Source organism: Limanda limanda, chromosome 3, assembly GCF_963576545.1.
Source record: "Limanda limanda chromosome 3, fLimLim1.1, whole genome shotgun sequence".
NCBI classification, from domain to species: Eukaryota; Metazoa; Chordata; class Actinopteri; order Pleuronectiformes; family Pleuronectidae; genus Limanda; species Limanda limanda.
The window spans coordinates 12,992,222-13,004,693 of NC_083638.1; the positions used below are offsets into that span (position 1 = coordinate 12,992,222).

General features: G+C 43.6%; 2 protein-coding genes across 2 annotated transcripts in view; both read left to right on the forward strand.

Moving 5' to 3' along the window:
• nkd1 (NKD inhibitor of WNT signaling pathway 1) overlaps nucleotides 1–9,162 on the forward strand; it is a 33,584-nt gene extending 24,422 nt beyond the window's left edge. Inside the window, exons 5-10 of the mRNA XM_061068411.1 lie at nucleotides 4,399–4,502; nucleotides 4,630–4,725; nucleotides 6,418–6,565; nucleotides 7,424–7,505; nucleotides 7,927–8,054; nucleotides 8,630–9,162. Coding sequence (XP_060924394.1) covers nucleotides 4,399–4,502; nucleotides 4,630–4,725; nucleotides 6,418–6,565; nucleotides 7,424–7,505; nucleotides 7,927–8,054; nucleotides 8,630–9,162 — 1,091 coding nt within the window. The remainder of the gene's footprint in view (nucleotides 1–4,398; nucleotides 4,503–4,629; nucleotides 4,726–6,417; nucleotides 6,566–7,423; nucleotides 7,506–7,926; nucleotides 8,055–8,629) is intronic.
• LOC132998681 (tripartite motif-containing protein 16-like) lies at nucleotides 1,126–3,567 on the forward strand. Its single transcript, XM_061068409.1, has one exon. It carries the CDS (start codon nucleotides 1,196–1,198, stop codon nucleotides 2,852–2,854), a length of 1,659 nt encoding a protein of 552 aa, XP_060924392.1. The 5' UTR covers nucleotides 1,126–1,195; the 3' UTR covers nucleotides 2,855–3,567.
• Nucleotides 9,163–12,472: the final 3,310 nt, after the last annotated feature.

The window sequence follows — 12,472 nt, forward strand, 5'->3', positions numbered from 1 at the left end:
AACTTGAATTTTTTTTTAATATTAAGTAGGGCTGCCACTAACGACTATTTTTCTATCGATTAATCTGACGACTATTTTATCGATTAGTCGATTAATCTAAACGATTAATTTTCCTCCAAAAAAATCAAATTGACCATTTCAATTCAGTTAATTTTATTTTGATAACAACAAACTGTATGTCACCATATAATGCAGCACAAAACAAAATGTAAACAAAGGCTCAATATTAAAGTGCAAAACTATAGGTTTAAACTAGCAACTCCAACGTGATAAAAATAAATAAAAAAGAGGGCTTATAAGTTAAGTCAGCAGTGCAACTCAAAAAGATATCAAAGTATCTATTTAACCCCTTATCAAAATAAAAAAGTTAGGTGTGCATATTAAACAAAGTGCAACATGTTTAGAGTATAAGAAACAATGGTGTCCAGCTCAAAATCCGACTCAACTGGAACGTGTTTACATTGACCGATCTTCACAAAAATCGATACACAGGTGTATCATGACCAGACAAAAAAAGTCTTTAGATGCAATTTGAAAAACGCAACAGGAAGCCTGCTATTTTGCATTTAGTGGCCTTTTTGGCCATATTCCACATTTTTACTTTGAGATACTTATACCAGGGCTTACATCAGATCAACTTCAAATTGAGATGAGTGTCATCACAACAAGGTGGAGATACAAACTAACTCAAAGCTTGATTTTTTTCGTCACACGGTGTGACCGTGGCGTGGCGTATAGTTTGATTACACGCCATCAATCGCTCAGTGCTGCTTTGCAGTCGTAAAAATGTTAGAAATTGTATTTTATAGTTGGTACTTTCCAGGGTTAAGCAAACCTGGTTACTTGTATTTTTCATTTGAGAGGCCCTTTGTAAGTTGATTTTTATTCCATTGAAAAGATGTTTTCTGGAAACTTTGAAGAATGTGAATCTTACAACCTGTGCTGTTGTGAGCTGAATGTGACAGTACCAAGTGCAACTATTCACTTTGAAATGTGATTACACGACCAGCTCCTCCCAGTCAGGATCTGTCTGTGTCTCCTCCCCTCACAGATGTAACTGTAAGAACCAGTGAACAAAAAGCTGTGAACTGTGGGAGATGAGTCACTGCAGTGAGTGAACGAGAGAGGGAGGAGCAGAGATCTGTTTCTGTTCAGAGGAAGTGAAACTGTTATACAGTCACTAGCACCAGCTGAAATGGCGCAGCAAGAAAATCAACTGGACAGAGAAAGATTCTGCTGTTCGATCTGTCTGGATCCACTGAAGGATCCGGTGACTACTGGCTGTGGACACAGCTACTGTAGGAGCTGTATTAACACCCACTGGGACAAAGGGGAGGAGAAAGGAAGCTACAGCTGCCCTCAGTGTAGACAGACCTTCACACCGAGGCCTGTCCTGGGGAAAAACACCATGTTAGCTGATTTAGTGGAGGAGCTGAAGAAGACTGGACTCCAAGCTGCTCCTGCTGATCACTGCTATGCTGGACCTAAAGATGTGGCCTGTGATGTCTGCACTGGGAGAAAACTGAAAGCTCTCAAGTCCTGTTTGGTTTGTTTGGCCCCTTATTGTGAAAAACACCTCCAGCCTCATCTTCAGTCAGGTCCATTTAAGAAGCACAAGCTGGTGAAGCCCTCGGAGAAGCTCCAGGAGAACATCTGCTCTCGTCACGACGAGGTGATGAAGATGTTCTGCCGCACTGATCAGCAGTGTATCTGTTATCTCTGCTCTGTGGAGGAACATAAAGACCACGACACAGTGTCAGCTGCAGCAGAAAGGACTGAGAGGCAGCGAGAGCTCGGGCTGAGACAAACAATCCAGCAGAGAGTCCAGGACACAGAGAAAGATGTGAAGCTGCTTCAACAGGAGGAGAAGGCCATCAATGGCTCTGCTGATAAAGCAGTAAAGGACAGTGAGCAAATCTTCACTGAGCTGATCCGTCTGCTGAAGAAAAGAAGCTCTAATGTGAAGCAGCAGATCAGAACCCAGCAGGAAACTGAAGTGAGACGAGTCAGAGAGCTTCAGGAGCGACTGGAGCAGGAGATGACTGAGCTGAAGAGGAAAGACCATGAACTGAAGCAGCTCTCAGACACAGAGGATCACAACCAGCTTCTACACAACTACCCCTCACTGCCACCACTCAGGGAATCTACACACTCATCCAGCTTCAGGGTCCGTCCTCTGAGGAACTTTGAGGACGTGGCAGCAGCTGTGTCACAGGTTAGAGGTCGACTACAGGACATTCTGAGTGAGGCAGAGACAGAGATTTTACAGATTGTGTCTCAAGTGGATGTTTTACTGACACAACCAGAGACAGAGACCAGAGCTGACTTCTTAAAATATTCACAAGAAATCACACTGGATCGAAACACAGCAAACAAACGTCTGTTATTATCTGAGGGAAACAGAAAAGTAACACGAATGAAGATAAAACAGGCTTATTCTGGTCACCCAGACAGATTCACTGATGGGTGTCAGGTCCTGAGTAGAAAGAGTCTGACTGGACGTTGTTACTGGGAGGTGGAGGTGGGAGGAGCAGTTCGTGTAGCAGTCACATACAAGAATATCAACAGAGCAGGAGGCTCAGAATGTCTATTTGGAAACAATGATAAATCTTGGTCATTATATTGTCTTGGAAACAGTTATAACTTTTCTTACAATAACATCAAGACTCCAGTGTCAGGTCCTCTGTCCTCCAGAGGAGGAGTGTACCTGGATCACAGTGCAGGTGTTCTGTCCTTCTACAGCGTCTCTGACACCATGACTCTCCTCCACAGAGTCCAGACCACGTTCACTCAGCCTCTCTATGCAGGAGTTTGGTTTCATTCTGGATCCACAGCTGAGTTCTGTAAACTATAATAGAATTGAGTCATTAAAAGCAGTGATTTAGATTATGTGTTTAAATCTTTAACTTCTTTTGTCTCCATGTTTGTTGATCAAAGTTTGTCATGGTGACGTTTCTGCTCCGCACAGAGATCAGCTGTCAATCAAACACTGATCTTCCTTTATCACACTTATTTAGTTCTCACTTTGTAAAGACAGAAATCTATAATTACACTGACATGAATGTGTTTGAAAGAACTAATGTTGCTGCTGTTTTCTAAATCAATGTAGAATCCGGTTGTGTGATGTTTTAGAACCTTTATCGATCCTGATTAGTGTTGCAAAGGGGCGGAACATTTCCGGAAACTTTCCACGGGAAGTTAAGCTCAGGAATTTTGGAAATTGACACTTTTTTTGTAGAAGTTAGTTAGCCTATAACAGGGAACTGAAAGGAAGTTGAAAACAAGAGTAGGCGAGCCGAGCTCAGCTGGACCCTGGATGCAGCTAGTTGGGAACATTGTCTGCCAGAAAAGTAAACCTATTACTTTGTGTTGTTGTTGAACGTCTTTGTCATTGCCTAGCATGTTGATTACTTGTTACACTCAAGCAATGTTCATGTTAATACCAAGTTCATTTGTATGCAGAAGGCTAACTTTTTACAGCAGTGCGAGTACGATGTATGTAAAGTTGCAATCAGAAATATTGAACCCCCCCAAAGATTTTAAGTATTTATCAATTAAAGTTTTTTCAAAGAGCAAGATTCTGCTTCGTATGACTTCTTTATGAGTTGAGTGAAACAGAAAATCAACACAGATAATGCATATCACACTCATCACACCTGAAGGGCCTTGTTTTATTTACATCCTGAAAAAAAAAGACGGAAACAGAGACAAAGTGAGAACAGGAAGACAAACAAATAAAAGATCAAACTCAAATAACAGATCTTCATCATCTTCATCATTCGTAGGGACGTCTCTGATCAAATGTTTAAAATCATTTCAGATTTAATTCATTTTAATGTCAATATTTTGATGTGTGAATAAACATAAGCTTAATTTTTTTATTGAAACAGAATTTGAAAGTTTGTATCTGTTTTTCATTTAATGAGAAAAAAGGAGATTTTCACAGAAAATATCGGAAATAAAAACTTTTCTTTTACACAAGATACATTGAAATTTGGATTAGATTGCTAAAATAATTGGACTTTCTCATATGTTAGCTTGTATTTGTGTTTGTTTAAACTGTGAAAATATATGTCATAACAATGTTTCCGATCATTTGGAATACTAACCCTGTCGGCCGTTTTAACTCATATTTGTACTTATTATTGTGTTTTATTATATTAACTAAACCAACTAAAGGACATGGTATTTTTTATGCATCTATGCTCTTGACTGAGGATTTATTTCTAACTAGAAACACTTGAATGTGTGACACAACTTAATTGCAGCTGCCAAACTCAGAAGCAGGCGCTTACAAGCAAAACTTGAAGGCGACGACGTATCCTCAGGTTATGACTGCACCCAACATTTCCATCCTCAGGCTCTCTCTTTTATCTTTGTGTGTGTGTGTCGCTGCAGTGGCTTTACCCCCGGAGAAGACAGGCAGCTGCTGTGTGGAGGAGAAGATGCAGGAGAGGGGCAGCCAATCTCCCGCAGGGCCACAGAAACAGCTCCAGTTTGAAGTGAGTGTCAACACTGAACAGGACGTTTATTACTTCCCCTCTGGATGAAACTGGGGCAATGGACTCACACATAGAAATACACACATGCAGTGGACAATGTTGATAGTGTAATGTTCTGCTGTTTCAGGAGTTGGAGTGTGCCGTGTCTGTGGAGGAGGATAACAGGCAGGAGTGGACTTTCACCCTCTACGACTTTGACAACAATGGCAAAGTCACCAGAGAGGTAATAATCACCCGCTCCAGAAATACATTCGAAGCAAGCAATTGAAACAAAACATCTGCCAACACCACACAGAAGATTTACTCGCTCACTTTTCTGGAAAATACATACCTAGTTTACATTCTGACAGTTTCCCCTTCTCTTTCATTGCTTTAATAAAAATCAAACATTTATTGGACTGTCCCAAAAATGTTACTCAGCAGCTTGCTTGTTGCACAAATCCCCATCCCATATTTGCCTGGATATGAATCTATAACTTCCTCTTATACGGTGTTGCCACACCCCAAAACAAAGGGAGGATAGAAGTTCTAGACCTCCAACACATTCTCACTCGTAAGAACCAAATCCAGCACTGTCTGGTTTTTTTTCCATCTCCTGCGAGGTACCTTGTGTCTTGCGTCTGCCTGGTACAGATCTTAGCTCTCATCCAGAAAGGCCCCTGTTTTTTGACAACAACTTGAAACAGCCCAAAGAGACTCGGAGCTGTCCTCTGTGTAGTTGGCTGTGCAGCTTTTTTGGCATTGCCTGTGGCTCCATGGCTCGTGAGACGGCAGACGGCAGGCGGCAGCGGCTTGGAGGAGGAACGAAACGCTTTCTTCTCCAACCCTTTTTTTCACCCTTTCATACAAATAAAAAAGAGAAGGAAGCCAAAACTGATAGAGAATGCTTTTGTTTTATATCTTTTTTCTTTCTTTTTTTTGCACATTTCGTCTATATCTGAAACCAGTATGTGGAACCGGGCCCTGAAGAATTCATAATCGTCCTTTTTTGTCGTGAGTCAGAATGGCATAGGCTTTGTGTCGCATAGGCTTCAATCCTCAGCAGTTTTGTCAAATGAGCTCTGATGATGAAGCTGCACTAAGAAAAACACTTGAGATACTGTATGAGTTTCACTTCTAGACCAGATGAAGTACAAATATAATTGGGTTTGAAAATACCTTTTGCTTTTGCTAAACCTCAGTGCAAGGTAGAGCTTCTGATAAGCCACTTGAGACAGCGTTATACATATTAGGTCGTCCAAATATGGTTAGTTACCTCGTTCTGTAGCTATTGTGGTTTCAATTTTAATTAATTATTGATAATTTTTCTTTTCTTTGTTATCCTTATTTCTCTGTGATCCTTAGGCAGAGCTTTATAATGACTTATACATGAAAATATCTGTCTCTATGCTTATATTTGAAAACCGACATTGTTGCTACCCCCCATGTAGGTGTGATATCAGTCATTTAAGAGGCATTGAGGAATTAAACAGTGTGTGTGTGTGTGTGTAGAGCCTTCATAGCTGTAGCCTGACTCGTATCAGGCCTGACATCTCAGTCAGCCTCCTCTGCTACCGCCAAGATGTTTCTTTTTATGAATTTATAACTTGTCTCTACACCCCTGTCTGATCGCTTCACTTAGAAAGCCGAGTTAAAACAACTGACATCCACGTTTCTCTGTTCACTGTTGTCTGAGTCACTTCTCTAAATTCCTAGCTATCATGAAGTTCATGATACATGCGCAAAGCTACAGAATAGTGAATTGAAACAATGCAGTAATAAGAAGAGTTTCCAACATCATGTTCCCTCTTTTCTGTAAAATATCTGCCCTGAAATTCTGCGTCTCCATGATAACAAAAATCAAAACAAAAAAAATCAGTTTGTGACTCAAAAAGCTTGGAAGATTGAACACATTCACATAACCTCTCTCCTGCAGGATATCACCAGCCTGCTGCACACCATCTACGAGGTTGTGGACGCCTCCGTCAACCATTCTCCCAGCAGCAGCAAGACACTGAGGGTCAAGCTCTCTGTGGCCCCCGATTCCAGCCAGCGGTGGAGGAGCTATGCGCAGGGTGCAGCAGGTAAAAGCCGCATTATCACAGTGGGTGGGGGGCGGCGGCGGAGGAGAGGTGAGGGCATTTTGGGGTCCCCTCGCGTTGCCTGCTGTCAGCTCAGCCAGAGACGTGTTTGTTGTCATGCAGAAAGGCGGCTGCTTCAGGCCTGTCAGAGCTTTGTTCCGTGCAGTCTCAGAGTCGCTCCATCTCTCTCACTCAATGGGGTTCATTTTTAATGATGGGGGGGAGTGACAGAGCCAAGAGTGGGCCCCCTCCCTCAGAGCCTTCAAATACTCTGAAAGAAACCTTAAGAGATCTGCCGAGTCCTTTTGATAACCACAGCCATTTTTCTTTTCTCCAAAGTTCCCTTTTTTCCTCTCGTCTCCCCCTCTCTTCCTGCCCCCCTTCTTGGAGCTGCCGGGAAAATATAGCTACGTTCAACTTAACTTTTCTCACTGATGACTTGGTAAACAAGTAGTCAGTGAAAAATATCTCAAAAAGTATATATTCCTGTGTGTTTGCATCCTATTGTTTCGGCTATAAATATCCGCCAAGAGATTCAAACAGAGCGAGCTTTGAAAGTATCGCCGGTTGCCTTCATGCTAATTTCAAACTGCATCAGATCTCGCAGACTTAATAAACTATTTTTTTTCATTCCACGCCTTATAAGAGGCTGGGAGTTGAAAAATAGAATAAATGAAGCATTGTTGTTTTTCCTTTTCTATAGATCTTCAAAGTAAAACCCCAAAACAAAGGTTGCTTTCTTCTGAGGCTTGTGTGACTGTTGTCATGTGTATGTGTATGTTTGTGTATTTGTGTGTGTGTATGTGGCCGCTCTGTGAAGCTCTCTTTGATAATAGCCCCCTGTCTTTCACACATACACAGAGTTGTCCCACCCCAGAGAGAAAAATGACAAGTGTATAGAAGACCCCAAGAGTGCAGACAAGAAGAGTCGAGCACTCCTAAGGTAAACCACCTCCCCTTCACACTTTAATTTCTATTATTCAAACTTGTGTCTGCAGGAGGAGTTTGTTATTATCATATTGTTTTTATGAGATCACTGGTTTGATCATCTACTTTTTTCTGACACAGTGAACTAGACATTTCATCCTGAATAGTTGCAAGGAGCAGCTGTTGTTCACACACTTTGGATCTGCAATAGTCGTATATTCTTAAATTAGTTTTGCCCTTCCGCTGTACCCAGGAGGAGTCAGCCCTCTGTTCATATAGTGGAGATTTAAACCTGTGATTTTCTATTCACAATCTCACTTCTCTAACAGTTACTCTGCAGCTGCCTGATCATAAGGAACACTAGTTTTACTCTCTGCGAGCACCACCACTGCTGACCAAAACTGCTACCTAATGAAAGGTGCCGCTTGTGTCCACAGGCGCCACCACAGTGACCACCACACCCAGCCGGGCTGCCAGCGCCACTGTGTGGATGAGAACCTGGAACGCAGGAACCACTACTTGGACCTGGCAGGCATCGAAAACTACACGTCCCGCTTTGGAGCCGGTGAGTGGACCGGGGCCAGGGGGGTAAGGAGGGGGAGACGGGAGGAAGAAACGCAGACCGTGGCCCCTTTGAAGCTGCATCCAGGGGCCCTCATTACTGCGGCACCTGCTTGGAGCCATTAGGTAGAACTACCAGCTCGCTGAGCTCCTCGCCAGTACAAACATCTGGGCTGAGGCAAGCACAATATACCAAGTGTTCAAGGCTGAAGCCCATCAACAGAACAAGCTGCTGAGAAGTGAAATATTAGGTCTAATGAGCAGTGGCCTTGATCTGATGGTTAGTGATGACATATGATTAGTTTAATATCAGTTCTGTTAGGAAGGTGCTAACAGAGATGTGCTCTGAGTCACTGTGTGTCTTCAGCAGAAGATAGAACCTGATACAAAGATGTTAAAATCTCAACGTGGATCTGAGCTGCTGGCACTATAATTTTCACATAGTTGGTTTCTTTTTCCTCTCCTTTTTTGCTGGGTCATAAGTCCCATTAAATTAAATTCATAATTTTACCTGTCCTGTGATGAAATTGTTTCTCCTTGCTTGTATAAAATGAATAAATATCCGTGTCTGTCTCACAGCTCCAGTCCCAGAGCCGACAAAGGCAGAGCCCCAGACCCGCTCGTCCAACCAGACTCGCTCTCGCTCCCACGAACCGGAAAACGGCCACTCCCATTCCCACCACCGCCGCTTGCCGACCGTTGTGGACACTGTCGTCCCAGGCAACCTCCACCCTCCCCGGCCGCGAGGCCAAGATTCAGGGAAACATGCCATCCGTTCTCCCAAGTCCCACAGCCGCACACCTCCTGCACAGACCAGTGGCAGGGTGATGAGAAGCCGAGGTGTTCCTCCTCCCCCTGCCCTGCCCAGCCAGACCCCTCCTCACCAGTCTGCAGCGCCCTACCGCAAGCACAAGCAGCGGTCCAAGGAGAGCCAGGGCTACCGTGCCTTAGGCCCTCTGGCGGCTTCGGGACCAGTGGTGGAGAAGGAGCAGGTGAGAAACCTGCCCAGCGTGCTGCTATATGAGGGGGGGCTTGCGCAAGTGGTGCAGCGGCATGAGCACCATCACCACCACGAACACCATCACCACTACCACCACTTTTATCAGTCCTGAATTTCCACTCTGCCTGGGACAGCTCAGCACTCCTGCAGCCCCACATATCGCAGCCAGACCTGGAGACACTGACTTGCAGTGGCCTTCCTCCTCAAATACTGTGCAGTCCAGTGGCGTTCTAGTCGACATGGGACTAGGGGAGGAGATGGGGGGTCACTGGAGCGGTGATCCTGTACTGAGGTGGGATTAACCAGTGTTAGAAAGAGGTTGGTCAAACAAATGGAAGCTCGGGTATGCAGCAGGACTGAGGATCACAGCTGGGGATGGAGAGGAGGGATGGAGGGACAGATGTGGTAAACAGCTCAGAAGCTCCTCTCCCCTCTGACCTGGTGTCCCACTACCTGATGAACTCTACAGCTCCAAACCAGCACCACAACCCTTCCAGACCACTAAGCCCAAAGGTTTCTAAGGAACAGGAGGAATGACTGGTGTAAAGATGAAAATATATGAAGGAATATAGGTGGTAGGAGAGCAGGGCATAGCAAGAGTATATGTGTGTGTTGAATATTGTTTGAATGTGTGGGCGTAGCAAGAGAGTTTGTGAGTGTGTGGAATATTGTTTGAATGTGTGGGTGTAGCAAGAGTGTGTGTGTGTGTGTGTGTGTGTGTGTGTGTGAGTGTCACGACACTGGTGTCTGTTGAAAACCACTTGAGAAGTGCGCTCATGGGTGCGTGAGTATTTAAAGCTGACTGTCAGGCAGGTTTTTGAAGATGAAGATTCTGATCTGAGCACGCAATACCCCGTCAGCAAGTTTATTGGGAAGGGAAATGCTGAAATGTTATCAAGTAAAAAAAAAAAAAGAAGATCCCAAATCCGCTGCTACCTCTAATTTTCTCCTAATTGTTGTTATGATGGTGACTGACTTAGCATTCAGAGGTTATTTTCAAATTACTTGGAAGCATTTTTTTGAAAGAAGAGGAATTGGGTCACAATCTGTTGTACTGAAGTGTTGAGAAGCTCCTTACTTTAATTAACTAATATTTACTGTACATAAGGTATATATTGTTATCAATTTTACAAGCTTCATTGATAATGTGATATCTTTGTATTCACTATCTTACGCTCTTGTTTGCTTTCCTACTCAGCTGTATTTTATAAGACCACTAGGAGCCCCTGTTTGACAAGAATGTGTATTTCTCACTCATTCTCTCTCTGCTGTGACTCTCTATGCCATTGGATGAGATACGGAAACGTGACCAAGTTATTATGGCTGAATGAGTGAAATCCCAACTCTCAACAAAGCTGCAGAATCGGTGTTTATGGTACATGGCTGTACTTTAAAACACATATCAAAGCATAATAATGGAGTTTAGTTTGTGTGAGCTTAGCTGTAATTGAGCGGCCTTTGTGTAGATGTTATATCTGCATTAGAGCTAAGAATATCATCAGCCTTAACCCATCGAAATGCAAAAACTATAAAGCTTTTGTGAAGTTCCTGGAACTAACAGGTCAATTGATTTGGTCAGCAGTTAATCCCATATCTTTAGAACCATCAACACTTAAATACAGAATAAGAGAATGTCTGTATCTGTGAGATCAGAGTAAACCAGTTGTTTCTCAGGCCTTCTTGCCTATTTTGCATAAGCTGAAACCTTGCCACACCCAGCCAATCAGATGTTGGTGTATATATTCATCAGTATGGAGTTTGACATTTTTTTGAACAGTGATTTATGTCAAGCAATGCTGAACGTGCATTGAAGTTTTCACGAGTGCCCAGCTATAGATCCAAGCAGATTCACATTCACACCCCGCAGTTGTCATGTGCCACAATGTTCTTTTTGGACTGTGTGACTTTAAGGCCAGCACTTTCTCCAGCAGTTCTGTTGTCTGGCCCCTGGCTCTGAGGTCACATGGCTCCTCCCTGTGTTCCCAGCTGTCAGCAGGTCTTTCTTCTTTCAGCTGTCTCATTCCTCTGGTGCTGGATGACACTGGGCCCGGCCCACAGTCTCCGCAAGACCCATAACTCACCGCTGCTGCTCTCCTGCCAACAGGGACTGTCTGCTTGTCCTGTCCCATGATGCTCTGTGGGCGCTGCAGTAAACATGCAGAGGTCGATGGGACCAGCATGCAAAAAAAAAAGTGTTTTTACCTGCGTCACATCTAGTCTGAAAGAGGCAGCGGAGTGGAGTGTTCCCCAGGACTGTTTTTCCTACTGATAATCTACAGCACTTTCCTGTTTCTTCTTTGTAGTGGAGTATGTTTCTCAACCTTTGGAGCAATGAGAGTTTAAGTGCCTCGCTCCAAGGTAGCCACACCCATACAGAGGGGAGAACACATTCTCATTAGCAGACTTCATTCCCAAACAATCCAGGAGACTGTAGGATTCTGTCGCAGGCACGTGCGTTTTTGTGATGAGCAAGAATGCATTGTATGCCAGTCTTGTCCTCCGCACTGAGATGTCCTCTCACAGCTGCAGGCTGTCCTGTAGCGGAAGGCACCAGTCAGACGGCTCATCTCACGGGACCCAGCGGTTAAAACGGCGTCATTCCCCGAGGAAGATCACAGCTGCGCTCCATACCTCAGCTTCTTAACCTCACACTGCTTTTCCTGGACGAGTCCTCACCACTGGACCCCTCATAACACTGTAGCTCCTGACGATACTTTCACCTCTTCTGAAATAAGTGTAGATACTAATGTATGGCTCTAAATAAAAGCAGCGTGGAATAAGGTGACTGTTTGTCCAGCAGGGAGGTCTCATTCACGAGTTGAGGAAAGGCGAATGAAGGTAATTGGCTAAACAGATTAGTCAGACCAACAGTCAAGTTTAATTTGTTTTATTTCGTTCAGCCAGAGTTTAAATACAGACACATTTCTCTTGTTAATTCCCTGCCTCATGTGCATAGAGTAACCTGAAGTCACACTAGAACTTAACAACTTCTCTATAAACTACAAATGTACTTTCATACCTTTGGCCGCATGGCACTGTCACAGGAGCAACAAGGGATGTTTTGCTTTTCTGAAGAGAACCTCAACAGCATTTATTTAGGGTTGTGAAAACCGTAACCTCCCACTGCCACTATCCCTCTCCTGTCGCCTCACATCATGAGAAATGTATGTTTTTTCAAAGGAAAAAAGATCATGTGCCGACATTTTTCTCATTGTACCAGCAGCCAAGTTATCAGCCATCTTGTTTAAAACAACATTTTATTTGGTTTGCCATTATGATGCGAGAGCAGGTGTAACTTTAATCTTTGAAATTATGAATGTCTCCATTGGGAACACAAACGTCAAATCATGTCACACAATCTTCTGTCCTGTTGTATAGGATATCCTGAGCCACATTTCCATGTTACAACAGTATTTAATGCT

Coding starts and splice junctions, on each gene's coding strand:
- LOC132998681 (XM_061068409.1), top strand. CDS start 1,196: ATGGCGCAGCAAGAAAATCAACTGGACAGAGAAAGATTCTGCTGTTCG.